Source organism: Chelonoidis abingdonii, chromosome 4 (genome assembly GCF_003597395.2).
Source record: "Chelonoidis abingdonii isolate Lonesome George chromosome 4, CheloAbing_2.0, whole genome shotgun sequence".
Taxonomy (NCBI): domain Eukaryota; kingdom Metazoa; phylum Chordata; order Testudines; family Testudinidae; genus Chelonoidis; species Chelonoidis abingdonii.
The window spans coordinates 19,335,668-19,362,933 of NC_133772.1; the positions used below are offsets into that span (position 1 = coordinate 19,335,668).

Below are 27,266 nucleotides of genomic sequence, written 5' to 3' on the forward strand. Positions count from 1 at the left end.
ATCAAATCTGAGCTGGTAATTAAGCTTAGAGGGGTTCATGCAGGCACCCAGATTTCTGGACGCTAAGGTCCAGATTTGGGAAGGCTTATGACAAGGGACTCCAGAGCTCCTGTGGGCTGCATATGCAGAGGTGTCATACCAGGGGACAGAAGGTACCAAAGTAGCTCCTTGGTGTATGTCTCTGATGGGGCTGCCCCTGTAATGTTGTGTTCAGTTACCAAGTTGCAATACCAGCCAGGATGAAAGTGAGTTCAGAGAAGAGCAACCAACTGGGGGTGGAGGAGGGATCATGATGAGCAGAGATTAAGGGCCAGGTCCTCAGCTGATGTAAATCGGTGTAGTAGCTCTGTTAAAGTCAATGGAGTTTTGTTGATTCACACCAGCCAAGGATCTGTCCCTATGAAGCTAAATGGGCCAAATTCATCCCTGGTGCAGCTCTAATGGGCTTACACCAGGCATGGATTTGATTCAGTGTGTACAGCTTGGCTAATGGGGAAACATAACCATCTATAGGAAACGGGTCAATGGTGGGGAGGGGAGACGTTTAGGATTAAGGGCGAGTCACTAGATCTTAGAAGAGAAAGATCTGGCGCCCTAGGCAGAATTCGGGGGGTGGCATTTTGTGTGCTCCCTGCGGGGCATACAGGAGCTTCTGGTTCCACTCCCATCACACCGCCGAAGGAGGACCCTCCGCCGAAATGCCACAGGCGACAGCGGCAGTCATTGAGCTGCTTAATTGCCTGCCACTGTTTTCCGTGGCACATCAGCAGAAAGTCCTTCTTCGGCGGCGTGATGGGAGCGGAACCGGAAGCTCCCGTGCACCCTGTGGGGAACGCACTAAATGCCACCCCCCGAATCCTGGCGCCCTAGGCGACCGCCTAGGGTCACCTAATGGAAGTGCCGGCCCTGCCCCCAGCCTGGGTATAAATAGCAGTGTTGGTGGTGAGGCTTAGATGAGTAAAGATATGCCTGAAGCCAGTGGGTATATACCCTTTGTGGCTTTCTACTCACCCGAGCGGAGCCTTCCCAGCCTTGTACGGTCCTGCTGCCTCCCCGCTGCTGGAGCCTTTCCCCGCTGCCTCTCCCCACCAGAGCCTTTCACTGACACATGTCGCTACACACCGCACTGTGGACACAGCCTGCTTTTCCCTGCAGTGTGTAGCTATACATGCCCTGCAGTGTAGGCGTAGCCGGTCTGTCTCCTGGTTCCTTCCCATCTCTCCTGGTACATTTCCCTTCTCCCTCTCTGTGTTTCCTCACTCTTTTGTTTCTTCACTCCTTCCTGCTGGCAAAGGGGCTAATGTTGAGTGTAGCAGGCAGGGATGTAGTCACACGATTCCCCTGGCCTCCCTCACTTCCTCCTCTTCCTCTCCTGCCCTGCTGCTTCTGTCTCTCCCTCCCTCCTTCCTCGTCTCACTTGCAGATGAATCACGTTGCCATAAAGATTGCACCCGGCAGCCAGCACACAGCAAATTGGTGCTGACTGGGGCATTGGCATTGTTCCAAAGGGGAGAAACTCGTGCACCTAATGTGCAGACACTAAGGAGGATAACACATCAAATTAACAGCTCCTCCTGTGTTCCTTCCTGAAGAAAATAACACAGAGGAGAACAGAGGGAGCAGAGAGAGAATGAACCATGAATGCACTCAGCCTGCATTGCAATGGCAAAACCCCCATTAACTTCAGGCGGGGGCTGGCCAGAGATCCATTATGGGGCAAAGTTTATGGCAGCTCAGGTCAGCTCAGGCCTTAGTCAACCTGTGCCACAGAAGCAAAAAGGATGGTAGCAAGACCCAGTGGTTAGTGCACTAGCCGGGAGCTAAGGTTTCCTTGCTCTGGCACAGATTCCCTGTGTGACCTTGGCCAGGACTACAGAGGAAAGTAGGTGCCTAACGATGCAAACTGGTGCCTCATGGGGTTTTCAAAGTGCCTGTGCAGGTTAGGCATCTAACTCCCGCTGATTTCAAAACCCTTTTGAAATTCCTGCTTGGGCCCAACCTGTATCTTTAGGTGTCTAAATATCTTTAGAACTCTGGCCCTTAGTTTCTCTGGACCTGAGTTCCCCACCTGTAAAATGGGGGGAAGAATTCTGCTGTGTCTGTCTAGGCTGTAAGCTCGTAGGAGCAGGGGCTGTCTCTTCCCAAGTGTTTGTACAGCACCTAGCACAATGGGGCCTGGGCTCAGTTGAGGCCTCTAGGTGTTACTGTAAAATAAATATGATCTATCAGATAACAGCCCCCATAACTCATGTGTGCTTGGAAGCAGGGGGGCTGTTGCTCAGCTGCCTGTGGTGTTTCTGTAATGACCTGGTGCTAGGGAAAGGCACTGCATTGGCAGCTCCAGTGCCCGACACTCTCCCTCTGCAGAGCAGGTACCGCTTGGGCAGTGGTTGGATAAGCTTCACCTCCAACGTGCTTCCCCCTGCACCGGGGAGACCACGGCTAGGTACAACGGGAGCTCAGGCGCTGTCTGTGGCTTCTCTGCTGCGAAGGGGCCAGATTCTCCAGTCCCCTGTGCTGGCAGCACCAGTGCAAAGGGAGTGGTATCGCCTCAGACTGGCCGCACTGAATCACCCCTTTGCACTGGTGTAAATGACTGCACCTGGGGCAGGGCGATGGAAGGTCAGGCCCCTAGGATGCAATCAATGCCAACCATGCTAGGGTTTGGGGGGGGGCACGTGTCATAAACAGATAGCTAAGGGTTAATGTTTCTTTTACCTGTAAAGGGTTAACAAAGGGAACCAAACACCTGGCCAGAGGACCAATCAGGAAACCGGATTTTTCAAAGCTTAAGGGAGGGAATTTGTGGGTGTTTCTTGGTCTTGGATCTTTGTCTGTTCTGTGCTCTCTCAGCTATGAGAGGATCTATTTCCAGTCCTTCTAATCTTCTGTTTCCCCTGTAAGTTACAAAGTTAGCAAAAGTATAGTCTTTTAAATGTTTTGCTGTATTGCATCTGTGTATCTGGCTGGTGGAGTCTTTATGTGTATTTGGCTATAAGTACTTTAAATTGTATTGTTTTTGGATAAGCTGTTTATCCTTTTCTATTGTTTATTCATTTTCTATAAGTTTGAAAACCTGTATCTTACCATCTAGATTACAGAGAACTGTTATTCTATTCTTTCTTTCTTTTTTTTATTAAAGTTTTGCTTTTTAAGACCTTGTTGATTTTTTTTCTAGTTGACCCACCAGGAAATGGTGGAGAAAGGAAAGACAGAGGGAGGGGAAAAACTGCTTCTCGTGTTTAACTCTCCTAGTGTCCCAGACGGAACAAGCTAAGGGGAAGAGAGATAGAATCTTTCTGTTTCCTTGTCTTTGGTTTGTCTCTTTGTGGAAGAGAGGAGACATGCTTCTTGGTATGTGATGTAAAGAGTTTCATCATAACTCTCAGGTTAGCCCAGAGAGGAAATTCTGGGTGGAGAGAGGTGGGGGGAATGGTTTATTTCCTTTTGTTAGGAGACTCAGGGCATCTGAGTCTTGGGGTCCCACAGGGAGTTTTGGGGACCCAAGTGTACCAGGCACTGAATTCCTGGTAGGTGGCAGCCTATCAGATCTAAGCTTGGTAATTAAGCTTAGAGGCTTTCATGCTGGTACCCAATCTTTGGGACGCTAAGGTCCAGATTTGGAATTATACATGACATGGTGGCAGAGGTGGGATGCTCCGTGCACCACCCAAGCTGTCTGAAAGGCTGTCATCTGCTTCTGCTCATGTTGGAACTGTTCCTTGAGGCTGGGGATACCAGTTCTTCCTCAGACTGTGGACTTGGGCTTGGTCCTTGGAAGCGATGCAGGGATGGGGTTGTTTCCATTGCCAGTGAACCGCTCTCGCTGGTGCACCTGGAGGTATTTCAGCTCTGGCTGAGCCTCTTCGGTATGGTTGTCTGTTGCTTCTGCCAGTTCAGGCTCGCTGGCCCCCTCTTGCGTTGAGGTTGAGATGTGGTTGCAATTGCTGGTGCTGGTGCTGGTTGTTGTTCCAGTTCCGGGCCTGGGACTGGAGGTGCTTGGCTGTTTCAGTCGTTGCATGGGATCCGGGTCCACTACCTCTGTCTGGTCTCTGGTAAACCAGACGGGTTCCCTTTGGACGGCTCAGGAACAGGAATGGGTCTGGAAGCTTGCCTGTTTGGCTGCGTGTAACTATTCCCACTCTTGGCCCGCTTCACACCTGGTTGGCCAAGTCTTCCCCAGTAGCATGGGGATGGAATAATTGTCAAAGACTGCAAAGATCCACATTCCTGACCAGCCTTTGTACTGGACAGGCAGTTCAGCTGTAGGCAAGTCTACAGCTTGTGACATGAAGGGGTAAATGGTCACTTTGGCCTTTGGTGTGATGAGTTGGGATCCACGAAGGATTGGTGGTAGCTGACACTTGTGCCCCGTGTCCCTCCACGCGTAACCTTCTTTCCGCCCACTCTCAATTTTCCCGTCCTCCAAGGGGATTTGAGAGGTATCTGGCCTGGGGATCTTGGTGTGATGATGGTGTAATGACTTGCACCCGGGTGGGGTTCTTTGGGCAGTTGGCCTTTATATGTCCCAGTTCATTACACTTATAGCATCTTCCAGCTGACGGGTCACTGGGTCGGGTGAGTTACTGGAGACTGGTGAGGTGGAAGAATAGGGTGTTGTGGCTTTCCCTGGGTTGTCAGTGGGGTTTGGGTTGCCCTCGGTTGTAGGGTTTATTGTCGGTGTGCCCCGGGGTTTTCATTTGCCTTACACGTAGCTTTCTTGCTTTCTGCCACTTCCATCTATTTGGCTCCAATTTCCCCCGCCTCGGTGAGATTTTTGGGTTTCCATCTTGGATGTACCGTGTATGTGTCCTCAGGACAACCATCCAAGAACTGCTGCATTTGTAAGAGGAGGTGCAGTTCGTCAATGGATTGAACACATTGGTCCTGATATCCAGGCCTTATAATTCTTTCCAACGTAGTAGGCGTGTTGGGAAATGACCCATCTGGTTTCCACTTTTGGGTTCTGAAACGCTGACGGGCATGATCCGGGGTTATTCCCATTCTGTATCTGGCCTTGGTTTGAACAGATTGATAATCATTCATTTGTCCTTTGGATTTCAGCCGCCACCTCTGCTAAGGTCCACTGAGGTGTGACCTGAGCTCTACCATGTACTGGTCTTCAGAGATGCTGTACCCAGTGCAGGCTCTTTCAAAATTTCTAAGAAGGCCTCAGTGATCACCTGCCTTGTAGGTGGGAAATTTCTTGTGCTGTGGGACCAGTATTGGCGAAGGGTTGTTAGGATTGGTTGGTTCTGTTGCTTTGTGTTTCTAATTCCAGGGCCTGCCGGTGGGCCTCCCTCTGTTTTTCCATCTCTTGTTGGTGTTTTCCCTCTCTCGTTGGAGGTGCCATCTTGGGCTTCTTGTTCTCTTTATGGGCTGCCTCTTTGGCTGCTTGTTCTCTTTTGTAGGCTTCTCTTTTATCTCCAGCTCTCTCCTGTGGCTGGCCTCTTTCTCTCTCTCTCAGTCCATCTCTTGTTTATTTCTAGTTTTGTAGTTTTTTCCATGTCTCGCTTGTGGTCTGCGTTTCTGATTTGTGCCTCTGCCTCCAGTCTTGCTAGCTCCTGTTCAGGTCTGGTAGTCATGTTCTTGTTTTCTTGTGTGGGGTGCCCTCTGGTGGATTGTCTGAACTGCTGGCTCTCTGTTGTCTCCTGGGCTCTTCTGCCTAGCAACAGTGCCTTTATAACTTACTAGCCTCCCCGAACAGTTAAAAAGCAAAAGAAAACCCTCTTTTGTTACAAATGTGTTCTGGTGGAGTGCTTTGCTGAACCATTCAGGCTGCTTTGTTTAACAAAGACCGTCGTTACCTTTAATAGCCTCCCTACGCACGCTAGCAGGAGCAAGGAAAAAAAAATTCTCTGGCTGCAGTTTAAAAAAATAAACCCTTCCCTCTGCTTATAACCAGCTAGCATTGAAGCAAATTAATAATCTTACTGGCTTTTGGATTCTTATCTTTCCCATTTGCTGCCACCATGTCATAACTTCCTTCTCAGGTTATGAACGCTAAGGTTCAAATCTGAGTAGGAAGCTATGACAGCACGTGCGCCAGTTGACTCTGAAGTAGGCTGACACCCAACAAGCAGAGCTGCACGAATGGGGCATTGCTCAGGACTTCCTCCAGTATCTCAATGGCACCTCAGCTGGCACAGCTGGGGCTGCCACAGCCTCCCAGGGACCACTGATTTGGGCAGAGGGCAAGAGGGAATGGGGAGCAAGAAAGCAGGCTGCAGAGAAGCAGCAGCAGCAGCAGGTACTCACCATTCAACTCACCACTGGAGAAACCCAGCACTGAATGCACAAGGAAGCAAGCTGCTCTGTAACCAGGGCTGAGGACTCCTGGTGGAGGAGGGATGGAGAAGCCTGAGTCTGAACAGACATACGGCTGGCGTTGCCTTTCCTTCTCACCTCGGAAGAGGGACAGTCGCTGTAGCTCAGGGAGAGACCAGACTCAGGGCTAGAGAAAGAAGCAAGACACTATGATGACAGCTCGGCACTGAAATGCATTTCCAAGGAAGACGAGGCTGGTTTATAGCATACATGTAAGTGCGCATTCACAGACCGGGGAATAGATAGCCATGTTAACAGCAATAGAATTCAGAGACAAAAACCCCAGACCCACCGTGCTACACAAGACAAGAGAGAGAGGCGCAGCTGGGAGCTAGTTATTATATCAGGCCCCTCTGTGCCTGATTCTCTGAGCCTTTTTCCTGGTCTGGGTCTCCTTGCAGAGATCAATTGCTAACCAAGCCAATCCACTCAGAGGGTTCTAAAATGACACCTTCCCTCTGCCTGCTGTTTGCTGGCTCAGCAACATGGCATGGGGCAGTCAGAGGGAGCTAACCGGTTCATTGAGCGCCAGCTCCTGTGGGTAACGCTTGGCCACAAACATGGCATTTCTTCCCACACTGCCTCCTTGCTGGACAAGGCTGGAATAGAAGGGGGGGGGGCTGCAGGTCAGGCTGGAGGTGCACTGACAGAGCTGTGGGGAGCCCAAGGATATCCCTCCAGTACAAAGGTTTGATGGGCAAAAGCTTTTCTGACAGCCATCCTGGTCACATGGCACTGCTCCTGGTACCTGTTCTGGGGCTGCTTCAAGCCATGTTTCAGAGCTCGGCGTCCCAGGGAAGGCTAAATCTCCCCATGGCAGCACTGGCCAGTTTGCAAACAGCGTCAGCAGCAGCGTCGGCTTGGTCCTTGTGGGTTCCAAAGCATTGCAGGTACCTGGTAGCTAAAGGTAGTGCGCCACGGGCAGTCATTAAAACGCAGGCTGCAGATTAACCCTGGGCCTGCCAATGAGTCAGCACAGTCCTCTCTGGCAACTTGCACTGTGTGCTGTAGCGAGGCGTGACTGGCAGCCGCTAAGGAGAGGCCCTGGACTGGACTGGTGAGGGGCACAATTACTAGCTTCCATGCGGTAAATAAGCACAATAAGCCAAAAATGACTTTCACAGTAAGACAAAAATCAAGCTAATCCCATTTCAAAACAAGGCCAAAGCAAGCCAATCCCTAAGAACCCCAAAACTCTATGTGGCTAGATCCTCCCAGCATGCACTCTGGGATGGTGGCGGGCATGCTGTGCACCCCTGAATCTCTCTCCCCTTCCTGCTTGCCGGGAGCCAATCAAAAAAAAAAAAAGAAGCAACAAGCTACAAGCCAAAAACTAGCCAACAAACAACTCACAAGCCAAGTGAAAACCAAGCCCAATTTCTGCATTTTTTTCACAGGTTTGGCATGTCTGGTGAGGGGTTGCTGAAAGTCAGGAGTGAGATGCATTGGCAGAGATTTAAAAGGGGCTAGGACTGGAGTAGCAAACAGGGCCGGCTCTAGGTTTTTTGCCACCCCAAGCAAAAATAAATAAACAAACAAACAGAGTGCAACTGCCAAAGCGAAAAAATGAAACAAAAAATACCACCGAGAGCGTAAGTGCCGCCCCTGGAATTGTGCCACCCCAAGCACGTGCTTGGTTTGCTGGTGCCTAGAGCCGGACCTGGGGTGCTGCTAAGGTGTTTAGCAGACTTGTATGTGCAAAGGCTCAAGACTGGGATAGCAGCAGGCATTACAGGTCAGGAACAAGCATTTGCAGAGCAATTAGTGGCTCCAGGAGTGAGAGCAGTGGATGCTACAGGTCAGGACTGTGATGCAGTAGCAGCAGCAGGGTCTAAAGGCCAAGGATCAAAACAGCAGAGGGTGCGGCATGGCATGATCATAGTGCACGGGCAAAGCTGCCAGAACTGGAACAGCAGAGAGACTGCAGCGCAGGATGGGATTGGAGGGGACTCACAGAGCTCTGTGTGCAGAGTCCAGGACTGGAATGAGGGGGCTGCAGGTCGGAACTGGTTCCAATCACATAACTGAGGCAATGAAGAGTTACCCGGCTGCCCCACACCTGCCATTTTCACTCCCATAGTGGAAAGAGAAGACAGCCCATTGCAAGATCATCACACAGAACATGGGCTGCTGGACCCTGCTAGGTTCCCATGTTCTCCTCTCGTCGCCATCCATCCAACACAGTGCAGCAAGCCACAGTGGTGGTGTCAGGCTCTGAAAGCAGCTGTTCTGCCCAGGCCTGTCTTTATAACAGGACACGTTCAGGGCATCGGTGGCGACACAAAACCAGGCGGCAACACCTCTGAAAATAAATTAACATGGATTAAAAAAAACCCTGCATGCCATGCATGCCATGGAAACCTGTTTAACAAACATCCTCATTACATGCGACACGTGTCTGCACGCAACAGGTCAGGCACCACCTTCACAGGACTCCTGGCTGTTGTTCTACGAACTACGGCCATCACCCTAGGACTGCGAAGTACTGTATGCCCTGGGCTTCCCTTAGGCAAGTCACGTCCCCTCTCCATGCCTCAGTTTCCCCAGGTGTAAAATGTGGGTAATGATACTGACCTGCATAAAGCACATGGATAAGTGCCTGCATAAGAGCTAAGTACAGTATCATTATCACAGCTTTCCATCATAGCCTCTCATCAACAACAGCTCTCCTTGTTCATCCCAGGAAGGAATTTGGCCTAGGTAGGTCTGAGCAGCTAAAGTTGGGTAGGATCTGGATCTGGCCATTCCCAAAGCTCAGGGGTGTTTCCAGCCAGACTCATCTGTAATACATTTCACTCACTCTTACTAAAAAGAGGAGAGGGATGGTCTTCCAGCTAAAGCCCAGCTCTAGGAGTGAAGAGCCTTACATTGCTGGCTGTGCTGCTGACCCTCTGCCTGACGCGTCCCCTGTCTGTGTCTCAGTTTTCCCATCTGTAAAATGGGGATAAGGACACCTCCCTCATAGGGTATGGAGGGGAACTAAGGCTGAATTTGGAAGTGCTTGGATGGAAAGTGCTGTAGAGGTACAAACAGCTCATCTTCACAACCCTGCGGTGCTCTATGTAATAGTTCACTTTGCTCTGGACACTGTAACCACACTATTGCTATGACCTAAAATCCTGCAGTGACACAAAACTAATCGCCAGAGTTTTGGACAGTAGGTGCAGAGTGATGCAGCATTTTGTAGCCACTTCTGGGGGGAAGCACAGCAGCACACAGCAACACTTAAGTGTTTTGGACAGGACGTGAAGAGTGGGGGGACATGTGGACAGCACCTGGCACATTGTGAGTGTTACTGGAATGCAGACAATAATAATTGTCCATGTGGCAGGGTGGCCAGTACACCAAAGTTGACCCACCCCTATATTTCTTGAACAGGTTCTCTTTTAAAAAGAAGCTCAGTAGGGATCTATGTGGAGTGCGGAGGATTGCATGTCTCTTGCATTAATTTCACTTGATTAACCGATAGGTGAGCCTAAACACAACTGCGGTGAAGTTGTAACCACACCCGCACTATAAGCCAGGGGGTTTACTTGCCAGCCTCTGCCCAGAGAACAGTCTCCACCCACAGGATTCCAGTCCCTTTCCTTCAGGGCTTTGGTTTTAGTTCTTCAAAAGAAAACTACTTAACACCAGTCCAACAGATCAGTCGTATCCTTTCCTTCTCCCGGACCTCAGGTCTTCTGGCATGACTGCAGGAATACTCCCAGGCTGGGTTTGCACTGGTACCTTGCTCTCGCTCCCCATGCCCTAGCACTGGGCTACAGTGTGCCTGGGTCTAAGCCACGGGGACACCACCATTCTCCCCTCCATGGCACTGCTAACCACTGCAGTGTGGCAAAGGCAGAATTTCACGAGGGTCTCAGCGTGCCTACATTCACACCTTTGACACAGCGCCTCCTCCTGCCTATTCTCTGTGGCTGGTGGAGAGAAACTTGACTCACAGGCAGAGGTGTCACTAAAGCTGTTTCGTTTCCTCCCCTTGATGTTTTTTTAACCCCAGTGCAATAGGGTGTAAAATTGGCTTGATAACACAGAAATTTTTTCCCTTTCAGCCCCTCATCTTATTGCCTTGCTGATCTCTTAGGAGCTGGGGGAACTTGATAAGGGAGCGAGTGTTCTGCATGGGGCTGGGAGTGCGGGCTGCATGGGGGGTGAGGGAGAGGGTGTCGGGGGGGACAGTTTAGCACAAAAACCAACAGACAGCAACAAGCACAACAAACAGCAGGGAATGTGTGTGTGTGCATAGCCCCACAACAAAACAACTGACAGCAATATACACAACAAAGTGTGTGTGTGTGTGTCTGTCTGTCTATAAAGCTGTACAACAAAGCAGCTGACAGCAGTGGACAATAACACACATGGCAACATACATCAGGGAGCGTGTGTGTGTAGACAGCGCTGTTGGTCTGAGTGCATACAGTTGTGGGTAGAATGTACATTTGTGTGAATGTATATTTCAATGTATATTTGGGAATGTGAGCATGCAGTGTGTGTTTGTGTGTATGCATATATGAGCACACAATGTGGTGACATGTTTGGTTTTGTGGGTGTGTGTTTGCACAGCTGTGTGCTTTACTGTGAGTGTGGTGCTCTGGTGTTATGCAGATTCTGCATGTTGTCTGTATGCATCTGTCTCTCTGTGTTGTTGTATGTGTTGTGCATGTGCGCATTACTCTGTGTATTGCTGTCCACTGCTATGCATGTGGCTGTTTGTTACAGTGTATATCTGTGTGTGCTTTGTGTATATGCTGTCTGCTTTGTGTTACATTGTGTATGTGCATTCATACATACATCCCTTGGACTCCATGTGAGGGACAGAGTCATGCATTTATTTATAGCCAGCCCTAAAACACGGGGCAGGATTGGTGGGTTCCTTGGTTATATCACTAAATCCCTTCTAGGCTCTGTTAGTTCCACTGCACTGAGCCCTAGAACTCCGCCTCTTAATGATGAGCTTAGGCATCGCTCCAGTAACCCTTTCAGCACAGAGGGCCATGGCTAGAGATGGTCCCCACTGCTGCACCTTCCAGTGGAAAAGCCCCCTCAGCTCCTGTTCCCAAGCTGCCATCTCTCTCACAGCACAACCAGGGTATAGCTCTGAATCATATTCAGCCTTGGTACAGAGCAAGTCCTTACCAGCCTCTCTGCTGGCTACCTCCCCTCCCAGCTGCTGGGACCCTGCACAGCAAGATAGGCCCTGGTCACTGCTTGGCTGGATTGCTGTAGTGCGTGCATGAGGTTGCACCTTGCAAACACTTGGGCCTTCCCTAATGCCCAGTGCAGCACCCTGTGTGTTAAGGCGCCAGAAGCCACAGTAGCTGCCTGTTCCCTTCCACCTGCTCATTTACACTCTCAAATCCCTAAAAGGTGTGGCTCATGGGTTCCTCAGGGCTTTCTCTGCCGGGCATTCAGGGCAATGCCCCAATGGTTTAATCGCAAGGGCCAGAGGAGAGGGCATATTTGGAGAGGGCTCCTTGGCTGCAGAATTTAATTCAGGCTTCAGTTTGCCAGAATCTGAGTTTGTGGGACTGCAGGTCAAGTTACAAGGCCTGTTGGTTCCCCCTGGCTTTCCTGAAGGACGGATGAGTAGCTGGAGGTGGGGAAGAGCCAGGAGTCATTGGGGGAATTTGTTATTGGATTCGCACACTTGCTCTGAAATGTTGCTTTAATTTTTTTTTTTACACTGTTCGTCCATGTGACTAGAGGAGTGGACGGACGCACATAAAATAGCACAGAATGTAGCCCCTTCCCATCCATCGATCTCAAAGCACTGCACAATGGAGAATCCAGATCACAATCCTCGTTTTACAGACAGGGAACACCACAAAGCACAGAGAGGGGAAGCGATTTGCCAAGGTCAGCCAGTGAAAAGTGATGAAACTAGAATGCAGTTCACTCCACTAGATCACACTTCCTCCTAGAGTCCTGAGAGAGGAACCCTGGAATCTTGAGTAACAACCCTATTCTGGTTCCGGCTCAGCCTTTGCCAGAGTCAAGCTAAGGGCCAGAGACATTCATCTGATGAATTCTGTTGCATATCCTGTTACCTGCGGTGGGGTTTCCAGCTTTCGCAGAGAGCTTGCCATTCCCAAGTGCTGCAGACAATCCAGGAGCAAGATCACTCCCTGTTAATAATTAACTCCGCTGAGACACTTCGCCTGCCCCTGAGGCTGGCTTCCGGAGGTGAGGGGTTACAGTCACCTGGAGGAGACAATCCACCAGCTAATTGGGAAGGTCAGCATGCTAAGAACAAACTAACAAGAGTTGGTGCTGCATCCACAAACAGCAGGGCTTTCCGGTCACTGCTGCCAGGCGGAAGCTTTGCTGAGACAAGACCATGAGCTCCCTGACTAGTTTGGAAAGAGTGCAGGCAAAACAACTGCCTACTGTCAAGCAGCAGAATTTGGGTCCAGATCTGTCCCTTCAGTACCCAGAGTTCTGGGGCTTTGCTTTGGCCCTTTAGAAAACTGGGATCTGGATCCAGATTTGAAACCACTGGTGTCTCAGACCCAGGGGTTGGGGTCAACCCCAGCTCTGATGCTTTAGTTATAGCTGATGAGGTTTTCAGGGAATTTGATGGAAAAGTTTCCTAAAAACAGTTTGCCTGAGAAGCAAAATATCCTGGAATCTTCTCTAAGGCTGCATCTCTGGCCAGGGAGAACCCTGAAGGCACTGCATGCCTCACCTTCTTTTCCCCCTCTTGTTCAGACGTGTAAAGGCTAGTTGTCCTCCTCTGTGCTGTATAAACTGTATCAACACCATTCTAGAGGGAGCTCACTGCCACTCCACTCCCAGTTTCTTCCAGCAGGAGGCACCATAGAGAACAGGTACAAGAGAGCTGACCATGGGCAAGTTCACAGCCTCTCCAGTTCCACCTTCCATTTGGAAGCACCTGGTGCAGATGAGTGTTCTGCTGGGCACCAGCTGGGCATTCCCAGCCAGGGCTGCCTCTCAGCCTTGTTCTGATGCCAGCTATTCCCTCCTTTAGTAAAGCGGCAAAGGTTAAGTGGCTTGGCCAGCTCACATGATTCTCCGGGGATGCCGTTTTTCAGATGATCAGAAGGGATTAGGTTGAAATATCAGGATGAGAATTTCCTGTTGCTCATCTCCCCCTGTCCCCCATCCTCCCCAACACCACCTGCAATCCAGCCTCCTATCCTCCTCTAGCCTCCCCTTGTGAGCCACTCAGTCCAGCAGGGATGTGCAGCAGGGCAAGAAGAAATCTAGGTAAGGGGATGATTCCTGCTAAGCAGTCCATGGGTTATTTCCTCCTTGGTGCCTGGAGCTTTGCGTGGGCTATTCACACACCATTCGGGATCTGCAATGGGGATGTCTTTCCAGATAGCAAATCCTTGGAATGGAGCAGGGCTCCTCTTGGGAGTACAGATTTAAGTACAGTGCAGAGGGTGGCATGGAATGGTTCTAATGGATGGAGGGGATGCACATAACCTAGTGCTACTGGTATCTGAATGTACTGGAGGACAGAGGGAGCCATTAGGCGGTGGGCATTATCTCCCCTGCTGAGATATGAAGAAGCCTCCAACCACTTCCGAAATCTCTCTCGCTGGATTTTATTCTCCCTCTGTTTAAATGCAGCCAGGATCTGAATGCAGAAGGGAAGGGTGGCGTATCTGGGACCAGGGGAGGCCAGGCTCCCGAGGCGCCTCATCCCATCCCATCCCATCCCTCTGCAGTGGTTTCTAGTACAGACACCTCCTATTTTAGAATATATTGACTTTAATAACATTGCTCAGCCTCTCATGTGAGCTGAGACTGTGACAGCAGCAGCGAGACACCAAGCTGGCTAGCTCTTGCTCTCTGCATGTGCGAGATTTACACGCAGGGCTGCAAGGGGGCTGAGCTGGCCCTGAACTCATCCCAAGGTCAGGGCAGGGTCTTGTTTCTAGACCAGTGTCAGAGAGGCCAAAGAATGGATAGACATATAAATTCCTCTCCCATTGCAGGAGAGGAGCCCTTTAATACAGGAGTGTGATCTAAAAGGTTCTGTCTCTGTGGCTGTATAATGAAACTAGCCGAGTGCACACCCCCTTGTGTACATGTGCTGCACCAGTATAATATGGAACTTGTACCAGTCCGACTTACTTAGTCCAGTATGTAAAGGGTTATTTACTTCACAATATACACACACAAGGACTATGCTAGACTCTCTGGAAGCTACTGCATTCCCATAGCTTTCAAAGACCTGGGAACTTGCAAAATAAGTGACATTGTTTCAACCAGTGTTCTAGCCTTCACCTGCTAGTCTAATTAAATTTAAGTATGGCTGAGTCTGAAGCTGGAGATGTGGAAAGAAATGGCTTTTCTGACCTGTTCAGAGGAGAGAGCTGGCTGCTGAGCCAGTCAAGCAGCTGTTTTGATCTCATCAGTCCATGCATGTCTTGTCTTTGCTTTAATACGTGCTGAGGGGTTTTGGTGTACAAAAGCCAAGTGAGCACTTTGTGATTCTTCAGTACATGGCTGCCAGATTCAGGCCTATCCTAGGAAAAGATGGTGTAGTAAAGATGGGTATTTTTAGGATCATGAATTCAGCATTCCAAAGCTCACCATTGGCCCTGGCTGAATTGGGGCCTTACACCCTACCTGGCAAAACTCCCTTTTCCATTTCAACTGGATGCAGTGCTTTTCATTCCCCTCTCCCCCTCCCAAAACCCCAACTTTTCTGCAGTGTTGCTGTAGTCTGTTAAGTGGCTGTAAAATCCACCCCGCCCCCACCAGAAATGGTCATCTTTTATGTATGGAACAGCCTCCCTGACCGACCTGTAGGGGCACTATTCTCTCCTCTTTCAGTTCTCTCTAGGTCTTGATACCTGTGAGAAACCAGCCAATTAATGACAGCTGGCAGGGCAGGCAGGATTAACTGGCACCGTCTTTCTTCATAATTATTTCTAAAAATGACAAATGTATTCTTAAAAATTGGTCTCTATTTGATTGCGCCCTTCTCCCCTATCCTTCATATGTCACTTGGCTTCTCGGCTTGTAAACTCTTTGGGGGCAGGGACCACCACTTTGCTTTGTGCACAGCATCTAGTACCTCTAGGCAGTGTGGCCTAGTTGGATAGCATTGGACTAAGACTTCCCTGGCTGTCTGGGTGACCTTAGACAAGTCACTTTCCCACTATGTGCCTCAGTTTGCCCATCTGTAAAATGGGGTGATGATAGTGACCTCCTCCTCCTCCTCTCTCCTCCGAGATCTACTGACAAAAATTGCCATATAAGAGCTGAGTATTATTATAGCGGGACCACAAACGCAGTGGGGTTTCTGTGTGTTACTGTAATCTAATTATTGCATAATGATAATTTCACTTGTGGGCAAAATGATTCCTGTGGGGTGTGGTTTGGAAAAGCGGAGTTGGGCTTTTCCCTTTAAACATGTTTTTTATGGAAAAATGGACTTTTAATCCAATTAGTTGTGTGTGTGTGTGGAAAAGTGGAGTTTCACTAGAAATTTTCAGGAAAAAAACCTGAATGTTTTTACCCAAGACCAAATATTTTACAGGGTTAGTTTATTTATATATTTTTAAAAAGGTGGAGATGAGTTTTCTATTGGCTTTTGTAACTGGAAAATTTTCAGCAGGGGCTATAATGGGCTTTGGCAAAGTCTGGCAGCAGCTGGCAGGGCTGGGCTCTGAATGATGCATTCTCCCCTGCTGAACCTTCTCATTCCTCTGACCAGTGCATGAGGTCTGGTGCTTCCTGGAGAGCGGCTGAGCGTGTTCATTAAGCCTGAGGAACTGGAACCATGTCAGGCTCCTACGATGAGTCTGCGGCAGCTACAGAGGAAATAACCGACAGCTTCTGGGAGGTGAGTTCCCCCCGAGACCTCCGAGAGACATTGAGCAAGCAGGGAGGAGCAACAGATTGTACCTGATGCCTCCCCTGGGGCCTAGGTGGGCTCTGCTGGTGGAATAGTCAGGTGCTCCCACAGCCCTGGAGGTGGCATCTCTGCTCTGTAGGGTTTGCTCTGCACTTTTTTCTGAGCAAAAACTCTTACCAACCTAGAGGGCGCCATCGGCCTCCACAAGCAGCCACATTTGCAAACCGAGGTGGCAAAACTATGCAAAAAGGAAGCTCCCCCTGCTGGCTGGGCCCAGCAGAGACCTTCATCTGCAACGCCTGACCACCCCTGCAAGAGGCTGAACTCCCCATGATCATCAGAGCCAGGGACAAACCTGTCGGCTTGACATCTCGCTGGAACCCGGTCTCCTGCCCAAGGCGGCGCAAACCATCAAGGAGCATCAAATGCCGGCTGCGTTCAAACTGCAGATGCAGTCGCTACGCTCTCAGGGCCTGAGCAGCAGAAGCACTGTGTGTTGCCAGCTCAGCCATCGTCAGTGCTCAGCCGTTCAGCATCCAGCTCAGGGCTCGGCACGCGCTGTAGGGTGCTTAGAGAGCTCCATGACCTTGCACGGGGGAATGAGTTATGGAGAGAATGCAGTGTTCTTTCTGTCTTTTGAATGTGACCCTCTGAAATGCAGCCTGGCAACGTACGGGCCTCTTCTCTCAGGGGAGCAGCATTTCAGTCCTGTCGCAAGTCATGCGCGAAAAGAAACTACCTGGTTTTGTCCTAGTCCCATCCAGCCAAAGTGTGAGACAACGACAGAGGGGGCTCCTGGGTTGAATTAAAATAGACCCGCTTCAGCCTTCAACCTCTCACACGCCCTCCCCTCCTCTCCTCTCCTGAGCCAGTCTAGCACCACTCACTCCAGAAATGGCTGATTTCACCCCCAGCGCTCTCCCCCTCCGGTTCGATTTGGCCTGGTGCCAGCCATTCCCTCCTGTCTCCAGAGTGGGCATTGTTCCTGCCATTGTTCCCAACCAGCTATCCGTCTCTCTGGCAGGTGGGGAACTACAAACGGACGGTGAAACGGATCGACGACGGACACCGGCTCTGCAATGACCTGATGAACTGCGTCCACGAGCGGGCCAAGATTGAAAAGGCCTATGCCCAGCAGCTGACCGACTGGTCCAAGAGGTGGAGGCAGCTGATTGAGAAAGGTATCGTGGCCCTGCCTCTGTCCGCAGCCCTTCACGGTTTGAGGGCACTGCAGCATTCATCCCACCAGGGAGAAACCCCAGAATGGGCCCCTGGGGATGGAGCTCGTACATTTCCCCCTGCAAATTCTTTAGATCTATACTTTGATGTCCTCTAATAACTAGATCGAGTTGGCTGGTAGTGCATGCTCCACTGCCCTCTTCTGGATGGAATCAGAATTGCTCGATTGTGTGGCATAGGTCCTGCACTGCTAATGGAGATTCTCCTCTCGCTCGTGTGGCAGGGACTTGTTTTTTTGGAGCTGGAGGATCTCAATTCTTTCCCCGCCCCCTGTTGCTGTGAAGTCCCATCAGGTAACAACTATGGGCTTCCTGCCTGTGTCCGAATTATCCAATTCAACAGGCTGTCCAGATTCAAAGAATTGACTTGTTTGATTTTAGCCCCACCAGTCTCCCAGTCAGCAGTCAGAAATATGTCAGACGGGGGCATTGGCAGCAGCATGGCTTATGGGCTAGAACCAGGGACAAGGAAACAAGATTCCTGGGTTCCATTCCTGACTTGACCCCTGATTTGCTGTGCTTCCTTGAACAAGTCACTCCCCTCCACACGCCCTGTGCCTCAGTTTTCCCAGCCATGAAATGGGCACTTTGCAGGTCTCACAGACAGGAGCCACTAGAGAAGGGTTGGGCATTGCCATGACGTCGATTGCTTACCTGAGCCCTGTCCCACAGGCCCGCAGTATGGCAGCTTGGAGAGGGCGTGGGGAGCCATGATGACAGAGGCAGACAAGGTGAGCGAATTGCATCAGGATGTGAAGAACAGCCTGCTGAATGAGGACTTTGAGAAGGTGAAGAACTGGCAGAAGGACGCCTACCACAAGCAGATCATGGGAGGCTTCAAGGAGGCCAGGGAGGCAGACGACGGCTTCCGGAAAGCGCAGAAACCCTGGGCCAAGAAAATGAAGGAGGTAGGAGGCAGGGCAGGGTGGAGCGGGCCTGCTGACCGAGAAGTGAACCACTGAGAGGCTCACGAGGTCAGGTAAGAAAGAGCCCATCTACTGTACCCACAGGGCATTGGGATGGGGGCCAGGTGCCCAAGCCACTCACACGGGCACCAGAACATGTGGCAGGGTGGAGAAGAAGGTGTGACTTTTTGGCCAGAGGTATTGGTTGTACCTTGGGAGCAGTTAGGAGGAAGATGCCTGTTGTAACCACAGAGGCACCAGTCACAGCTTGCAGGGAGTCCGGGGGGCATAGTATCCAAACGATCCCCATCTCTGGTGAGGCACCAGGGCTGGTACCTGCTGTGCCACTGGAAAAACCAGTCATTCCTCAAGGGGTGGCAGACAGGTGCCTGTTTTGCCTATGGAGTTCCCCATTCAACACCTCTTGCGCTGTGCCTGAGAGAAGCCAGCCAAGTCCCCAACGGCTGAATGTAGGAGGCAGGAACAGGATCAGGGGACCATCTTTTTGTTCGGTGTCTGTAGAGCACCTAGCACAAGGGGGTCCTGGCTCAGGACTGGGGCTCCTAGGTGCTACTGCAGTACAGACCATAATAACAAGTACTTGCCTATTCTTCTGCCGCCAACCCCAGAGGAACTCTGTTCCGAGCACACCATTGCCCTTGGGCGAAGGTGGAATGAGACAAAACCATGCCCAAGTCTCCATTCACAGGGACGGGGAGACAGCACAAAGGCAGGGTGGAAGTCCAATTGCAGTGCAGAGGTGTTTAGGGGAAGGGATAAGGGTTACAGGTAGAACATCTGCAAACATCTGTCCTGGATTCCTTCCCTCCCTCACCCCACCTCCCTGCGACAGGTGGAGACGGCCAAGAAAGCATATCACCTGGCATGCAAAGAGGAGAAGCTGGCAATGACCCGGGAAGCCAACAGCAAGGCAGAGCAGTCCATCACTGCAGACCAGCAGAAGAAGCTCCAGGACAAGGTGGAAAAGTGCAAGCAAGATGTGCAAAAGGTGCGAGCTGCTGCCCTTGAGGGAAGGGGAAGGGTAGCCAGACATACACCCAGCTCCCTACGGGTCCGTGGTGAATCATGCTGGCGAAGCAGCCTGCGGGAAGCTTGCCATGATGCCAGGGCTTTGTGGATACATAGCTCCAGTCTCCAGAGAAGCCAGGACACAATGCACTGGTCCTTAGAACCAGGTGAGATGGGAGAACCCGCCTGGAACCCCACTCTCTGTCTCCTTCAGGAAGGGGCCTTACTAGGTTACCAGAGTCTACTGGCCTTTTTTGTCCTTGAAAGAGGGGCTCTGGTGATATAGCTGCTTCTCCCATCTCCCCTTCCACAAAGGATCTCAGCCCCTGAGCCAACCCCAAACAACTATAGTCTGGGTGCAGCGGGTCCAGCTAGTGGGATTGCAGGTGCAGCAGAAGCAACAGTTAGGGGAGAGAAGGTCCGCTCCCCTGCTGGCATAAAGCAGCACCACTCCAATGGCATCAGACCCCCACCCGGTGTAAATTAGTGTCTCTTCAGGGGAGTTGGGTCCCCAGCTGGTATAAATCACAGCTCCATTGACTTCAGGGCTTGCTGATTTGTCCCAGATGAAGGTCCATGTTCCCTGCCCTCACAAAAATGAAGATGGGTTCATCAGAAGCTGGATTTGGGGTGGGGAGAGACTCTGTCAGGGCCCAGTCAAGGAGCTCTGGAGGCCTGGGCTTTAACCTTGGCCCCGGGTTGTGCCCGCAGACCCAAGAGAAGTATGAGAAGGTGCTGGAGGAGCTGAACAAGTGCACCCCGCAGTACATGGAGAGCATGGAGCAGGTGTTTGAGCAGTGCCAGCAGTTTGAAGAGAAGAGGCTCATCTTCCTGAAGGAGGTGCTGTTGGACATCAAGCGGCACCTGAACCTGGCTGAGAGCAGCAGGTAACCACGCCCACGGGGGTGGTGGGGAGGGACGGGAGAGCAAGAGCAGCAGCATATAGGAACTACAGGGGTCTCCAGGGACTTGACTGGCCGGGCTGCCATGAACCAGGCCCCAGAGGATGCTGGATGATGAGCTCAGGTCCCCAGCAGAGTCTCCCAAAGGCCAGTCAGACCCAGTCACTCTGAGGGCAGATGGAGGGCACAGGGCTGGAAGCAGTGGCTCCATCCTCATCTAGGGATATCCCATGATCAGTGGCTACGCCAGGTGGATTTGTGCAGCGGCCTGGCTCCCTCCTGTGGCCAGCAAGAGGAATGCCAGTTCTGAGTTCTCTTGGGAGTCCCACTTGCTCCGTAGTTCCAGTCCATCCTCCCACAACCACCCCCGACCACCGCCTTCTCTGCCAGTAAGTGTCCGCAGCGCTTCCCCAGCTCATCTCAAAGGAGCTTCAGTTGTCCATGAGCACAGGGGGGCATCTGGAGGCTTCCTCATTTGTGCTTTTCTTGTGACCTCCCTCAGCTACACCAATGTCTATCGTGAGCTGGAGCAAACCATCCGTGTGGCGGATGTGCAGGAGGACCTCAGGTGGTTCCGCAGCACCAGCGGCCCGGGGATGCCTATGAACTGGCCACAGTTTGAGGTGAGGCTCCCACCTGCCTCGCTCCAGAGGTGGCTGCCGTAAATGGGGAGGGGGCAGGGTGAGGAACCTGGCGGGCAGGCAGGTGAAGAAAGCCCAGCTGGTGCACAGGAGCACGTGTTGCTTTGTGTCTCCAGGAGTGGAACCCGGACCTCACACACACGATAACGAGGCGAGAGAAGATTAAGAAGAACGAAGGGGTGACGCTGACCAACGCCACTGCAGTGGGCGAGTCAGCAGCAGTGGCCGGGGACCGTGGCAGGTGACAGCGCCCAAGCTGCGAGAGGGGCCCCTCCAATTTCCAGTCCACTGGGAGGGATGGGGAGGGCTGCAGAGACACAGTGGAGGTGGGAGGCAGGGAGCAGGAATGTACATCTGTTATCCTTTGTTTAGAAACCCTCTCGTGCAATTTTGTTTCACTGCGGGCGGTTCCTGGGGGATACGCTGTGATACAGCAGAGGGGACGCGGTCGTGTCTCAGGGCAGGAGGTTCCTGGGGGATGTGCTGTGATACAGCAGAGGGGACGCGGTCATGTCTCAGGGCAGGAGGTTCCTGGGGGATGTGCTGTGATACAGCAGAAGGGACGCGGTCGTGTCTTGGGGCAGGAGGTTTCTGAGGGATACGCTGTGATACAGCAAAGGGTCTTTGCTGCCAGTCCTGTAACTTCCGGCTCTGGGGCAGCAATCTGAGTGCCAGTGCGACTCCACCCCTTCTCAGGTGAATCTAGCTGGTGAGGCCCCAGCTCTTTCTGTATCTGGGGAAGGCCCTGGCAGCTGCCCTTCTTACATTCCCTCTTCTGCTGGGACCCACACTCTCCTGCCTCCCAGGTCCGTGTCTTCCTCCCTCTCTTCACGGCACTTTCTACCCGCTTTGCATTCCCAGTGTGAGCAGCTATGACCGCAGCCAGCCCTACACCACTGAGTGGTCAGACGATGAGGGCGGCAACTCCTTCAGTGCCAGCGAGGCCAACGGCGGTGCCAACCCCTTTGAGGAGGAGCCGGCGGGGAAGGGAATGCGCGTGCGGGCTCTGTATGACTACGATGGGCAGGAGCAGGATGAGCTGAGCTTCAAAGCGGGTATGGCACAGGGCACTTCCGGCAGCTGGCACTAGCCCCCTGGCACAGCAGAGGTTGCGGCAGGGGAACTGTGGAGGGGGCAGGGGAGAGCTGACCCTTTTAAGAGGCGTCTCCCCAGCCAGGGGTCTACATGAGAGGTTTTTTGTTGTTTTGTGAAAGTTTGAGTTAACTCAGTGGCACCATGTCTGACTTATCCAAGCCCCCCCAGTGTTTACCCTGAACATACGGGGAAGAGGGGAGGTTTCTGGCTCCTCATACACTTATACAACACAAACAAGGCATGGCCGATTTTGCTCCAACTTTGCAGAAACCCCTTATCCATGGCCTGAGCCTGGAACATGTCCATCCAGTGCAGGGGCAGCTCCAGGCACCAGCATGCCAAGTGCATGCCTGGGGCAGCAAGCCACGGGGGGCACTCTGCTGGTCGCCGCAAGGGTGGCAGGCAGGTTGCCTTCGGCGGCATGCCTCCGGAGGGTCTGCTGGTCCCGTGGCTTCAGCGGACCTCCCGTAGGCTGCCGCCCAATTCGCGGGACCGGGGACCTCCTGCAGGCAAGCCGCCGAAGGCAGCCTGCCTGCCATGCTTGGGGCGACAAAATGCCTAGATCCGCCCCTGATCCAGTGGGAGTCACTTTGGGAGTTTTGAGTTAACTCAGGTGGTACAGAACGGAAGTTGGGACACAACACACACATCTATAGAATCCACTTTTTCAATCTCTATTACATGTCCCCTTCCAGTAGCTGGATAAGTACCTTCCACTGCTGTCAGCCAATGGAGTTACTCCTTCAGCTCGAGTGGCAGAATGCCAGACTGGAAATTCAAGGTTCAGGCCGCTCTACCCACCCATGGCATGTGCATTCAGGGTAAGAGGGCCACGGGCGACTGGCAATGAATTCTTTATTTCTGCTTTTTGCCTCAGGCGACGAATTAACCAAATTAGGTGAAGAAGATGAACAAGGATGGTGCAAAGGGCGTCTAGACAATGGGCAACTCGGCCTTTACCCAGCCAACTATGTGGAGTCTATCTAACCTCGTGGTGTTCTCGTCATTGCTGTCAGAAAATAAACAAAGCCTCCGTCGTCTTCATTTCTCTACACCAGCCAACCAGCCATCTTGCCGTCTGGTCACTCACGCTGCACCATTAGAGATTCAAACATATTTTCCAACCAAGCTTTTATTTTTTTAAGAGCCGTCTCAGAAGAGTATTTTGCATACTGGCTTTTCTTCCTCTTCTTCTTCTAAGATAATATGAAGTGAAAGGTCGACGTTGTCTGTCTTTTTTTTTTTCCGAAGCAAAAAGCCAATACCTCAAGATTTTAAAGCCCAACCAATGAGAGCATTTCCAGGGCTTCTGATTGGTTGGTTTTTAAAGTTATTGTAATCATAAGCCCACCTTCCCATTGGCTGGAACTGCTCTGAAACACACAGCGTGTCAACTGCTGGGACCAGTCAAATTTGCCCTATTTGAACATAACCAAATTAAAATGGGAGGAAATGGAATTTATCTCCTTTTATTTATGTATACATTTTTATACTCACTCTCCCTAATCATTGTCTTTCCAGTTTCTCCATCTTTGCAGGAAGGCGGGGGGGAATCTCCCTACCTATCCATGCCCTCTCCCATTCATCTCAAACCACTTCCATGCACCGTACATCTCCCATCCAGCTGAACACACTGAGTTTTCAAGTTGGGCAAGGATTAGGGCTCATTGATGTCTTGCAGACGGGAATGGTTGCCTATAAATTAAAGGAAGGTTCCTCATCCCGGTGAAAGCTTTGGGGACCTTCCCTTTTTAGAATATGGTCTTCCCCCCTTCCTCTGCCAATCAGACATCACCATGGTGTGGTCACTGGTATCGTATTGTCATCCTGGACTCAGCAAAGGCTTCCTTCCAATGCTCTTCAGTGACATTACATCACTTCTTCAGTCCAGGTTCCTAGCAAGGCTGTACAAATTCTCCAGTCCGAGACAGGAATGCCTCTGGCGGCACCTGGGCAAGTTGGAGCAAATGCATCTGTGGACCCTGAACCACAATGTGGACTCCTGCTCCCTTTTCAGGGGAATGCTTGGTACACTGCTGTGGTGTGGAGAGCAGTGTAGGCCTGTGAAAGCTAATGGAGGCCTGCACTCTGAGAGGGCGCAAACTGGGCCTTGAAATGTATCACCTCTTCTTTGGAGATTTGCAACGCTGCTTCACCGCTGTTGGAGACCTCTTTGTAACAGCGATAGGTGCTAGGGTGATTCAGGGTGCCAGGCTAGGATGAATCTTAGGCCTGGGTCAAGATCTCCTTCCTGGGAAAGGAATCTCATCAGGGACCATCAGAGGGACTAGTTTTCTGCCACTGAACTAAGGTGGGAGCAGACTTCACTGTCCCGTTCTTTGCACTGGAATGTGGTGGGGATTTATGTTTATTCCAGCCGGATGTGGATGGGTGCAGGAGATTCCCTTTACACGTGCAGGCTTTCTCCCCCAGCTACCTGATGGAGGGTGCAGGGGGCATGGAGAGGAGTCACCTGGCATTCTGACTGGGTGCATAGCATAGGAGATGCTCCAGACCACCACCCTGCCTAGGACACATGTGGAAGAGTCACAGGTGAGAAGCAGTTAGTAAATGAAGCCTGCACTAGTGTCAGACAGGAGAGGGACCCTCCTTTAGGTTAGGCTAAAAACAACTCATCTGTGGACACAGCTTCCAAGAGGAGAGAATGTGGGACAGGATTGGTGCATATGGAATAGATTCCGAGCCTGGAGCCCAACCGGTGTAAGGGTGGGAATAGGTGCTGATGCTGCAACACAGAGGAAAGAGCTATAAAGCAAGCTGCTGTGTCCCTTCCCCAATGAGAATGGGTGTCCTCCAGCCCCATTCATGGCCCCAAGTCCTGACATGAGCTCCCTGGAGGGACTGTGAATAGGATTCCCCAAGCAGCTGCTCTGCACCTTCCTCATGAAAGGCATTTTCACCCCATAGGCCCTGCTGATCACACATGACCTGTCCCCTGATTTCCAAGCCAAGCCTGTATTTCTGCTTGCCAGCAGTCTAGCTGTGGGTTCTCCATTGTAGCCAGCATGCAGTTCACCCCTGTGCAATTCCATTGACCTCAGTGAGCTTAAGCGGGGGTGGATTGGACCCAGAGACTTTCCTAAGCCATGATAATAGCAGCGGGGCGTTCTGCATCAGCTGGAAACGTGGCAGAACCAGGCCCTCAGCCCTGAGAGAAGGAAGTAAAGCATGTAGGGCCCAATTCCACTCTCAGTTTCACTGGTGTAAATCTGGAGTAACTCTGCCCGAGTCCCAGAGGTTTTACTCTAGATTTAGATCAGCATCAGGCCTAAAAGCAGTGGTGTGGGAACCAAAGAGTAAATGCCAAATGGAAGAGAACGTCAAAGCAAAATCTGTCTGGCGTGAAACACCAGGGTCTCCTCGCGGAGAATAAAAGAGGATGGGGATTGGTGTTTACTCTCATCCATGGAGAAAAGGGGCCATTACATCGCTTGTCAAGCCCAGCCCTTCTAGCGCTAATCATGCCTGGGAAATATCTGTGGCTTTTCCCATCAGTGGCAGGTGGAAAGTCCCCACAAGGGCACAAAGGTGGCATCCCAGGGCTATGAAAAAACAATCCTTTTGTCAAATGCTACATGGAGCTGCAGCATCTCAACCTTTTAACCCCCTGCAAGCCAGGATAGCAAAGTGAGGACTGTGGGAGAAAGGGACACTTGCTTTTACTTCCGCTTCAATCAGGTAGGGGAGGAGAATACTGGCTGGCATCTCATGGTAAACAGAGCCTCTGTTAGAACGTCTTCCTTGGAAGGTTTTGCCAGGGACAAGCAGGCAGGAGCTGTTCAAAGGGTCAAGCATCCCCTGGAAAACAGATGGCCATTCCCCAGTGGCTTTGGCCTGAAGACTGAGATAACACTGACAACCCATTGCCCACGGGAGAGGTCACCAGAAGACTAAACCACCACACAGCTACTCATGTTGTCATCACTCTCTGTTGCACTAGAGACACACCTGAGCCTATAACCCTACGTCCAAACAATGCAGGTCTGAGTTCCATCTGTATTTGTTATTTCATAGCCCTGGGATGCTTTGTAAGTGGGGCCTACCAGCAAGCCCACGCTGGTAGGAGCAGCTTTCCTGATCGCGATGGGAGGGTGTTGCTCAGTAGGCTCACAGCATAACCCAATCCAAAACCTTCCCAGGAGAGAAGCTGGCAAAAGCAAACCTAGTTATCCAAGCTGTTTGCTCCTGCTGGCAGTGAAGTTGGGTCACTTGTCATCCAACCACATTTTCCTTTCCTAATCCCTGGGTGAGCCTCAGGCTGGTTCCATCAATGCCAAATGCAGAGACAAGCCATTCAGGAGATTCCTAGCCAGAATTTAGCAAGACATCATCTCCTTGGCCTCCCTCCTACTCAGGACAAAAAGATATTGGCTGGTAGAGATACATATGACAACTCCCATGGGACAGGTCTTGAGAAGCCTCTTCCTGCCCTGAGTGTAAGTGAATGGGGCTAAATACTCCATTGCCCCTACATGGCAAGAGCAGCCCTTCATGAGTCACTGCTGAGTCATGGCTCACCCTGCCCACCCCTTTTCCAGCAGGCTCCAGCTCCTCTCAGCATCTGGCTACCATGCTCCTTAAGCAGCCTCCACGAGGACAGCTTGTGTCTTGGAGGTTTTGAAAAACAAAGAACATTTTATATAGTGGATTCAAATTTCATATGGCCCATGGGAGCATATGGGTAACAGGTTATCTGCCATTCCTTGATCAGTTCAGGAGAAAAGGTCCCCCTGATTTTTCCACAGGAAGCCACAGATCATTGCTTATTTATCCCCCATCATCTTCAAATTCATCAGCCGCCTCCCTCCACCTCCTCTTCCTCCTCAGTCTGTTTAGTTCATGAATTATTGACTCTAGCGACCAAGTGTTCTTCCCGCCCAAATAAATGTGCTGCATCCTGGATAACATAGACAAGACCTCTCCAACCTTCAGCTCTGTTTCTTCCATTAGTTAACAACAACAACAACAAGTCAAGGAAATGCTGTTGTTTCAGCACTGCACCTGTTTTTTGTACATTGATTGTGTAATTTTAAAAAGATCTATCAGTCTATCTATATATATAGTGATTGTATTACTGTGAATATGACAAAAACAACAAAACGAGTAACTGAGCTATGTAATTGTTATATGGATTTTAACCCTCCTTTGAGTCTTGTGCTCGAATATCACCCGGTGTAGATGTAACTGTTACCTTTACCAGATGAGCATTACTTTGGGGTTTGGTTTGTAGCAGACAATGGGTATAGGGAGTAAGAGCAGGGATATTTTTC

General features: G+C 51.1%; 1 protein-coding gene across 3 annotated transcripts in view; it reads left to right on the forward strand.

The window, feature by feature from the left end:
* Nucleotides 1–27,122, forward strand: part of PACSIN1 (protein kinase C and casein kinase substrate in neurons 1) — a 61,589-nt gene extending 34,467 nt beyond the window's left edge. For all 3 annotated transcript variants that reach the window (XM_032792642.2, XM_032792640.2, XM_032792641.2), the window contains 9 exons: nucleotides 16,025–16,153; nucleotides 17,190–17,346; nucleotides 18,076–18,311; nucleotides 19,162–19,317; nucleotides 20,049–20,224; nucleotides 20,742–20,862; nucleotides 20,997–21,121; nucleotides 21,742–21,935; nucleotides 22,853–27,122. In XM_032792642.2, coding sequence (XP_032648533.1) covers nucleotides 16,091–16,153; nucleotides 17,190–17,346; nucleotides 18,076–18,311; nucleotides 19,162–19,317; nucleotides 20,049–20,224; nucleotides 20,742–20,862; nucleotides 20,997–21,121; nucleotides 21,742–21,935; nucleotides 22,853–22,962 — 1,338 coding nt within the window. In that variant the 5' untranslated portion in view covers nucleotides 16,025–16,090 and the 3' untranslated portion in view covers nucleotides 22,963–27,122. The remainder of the gene's footprint in view (nucleotides 1–16,024; nucleotides 16,154–17,189; nucleotides 17,347–18,075; nucleotides 18,312–19,161; nucleotides 19,318–20,048; nucleotides 20,225–20,741; nucleotides 20,863–20,996; nucleotides 21,122–21,741; nucleotides 21,936–22,852) is intronic.
* Nucleotides 27,123–27,266: the final 144 nt, after the last annotated feature.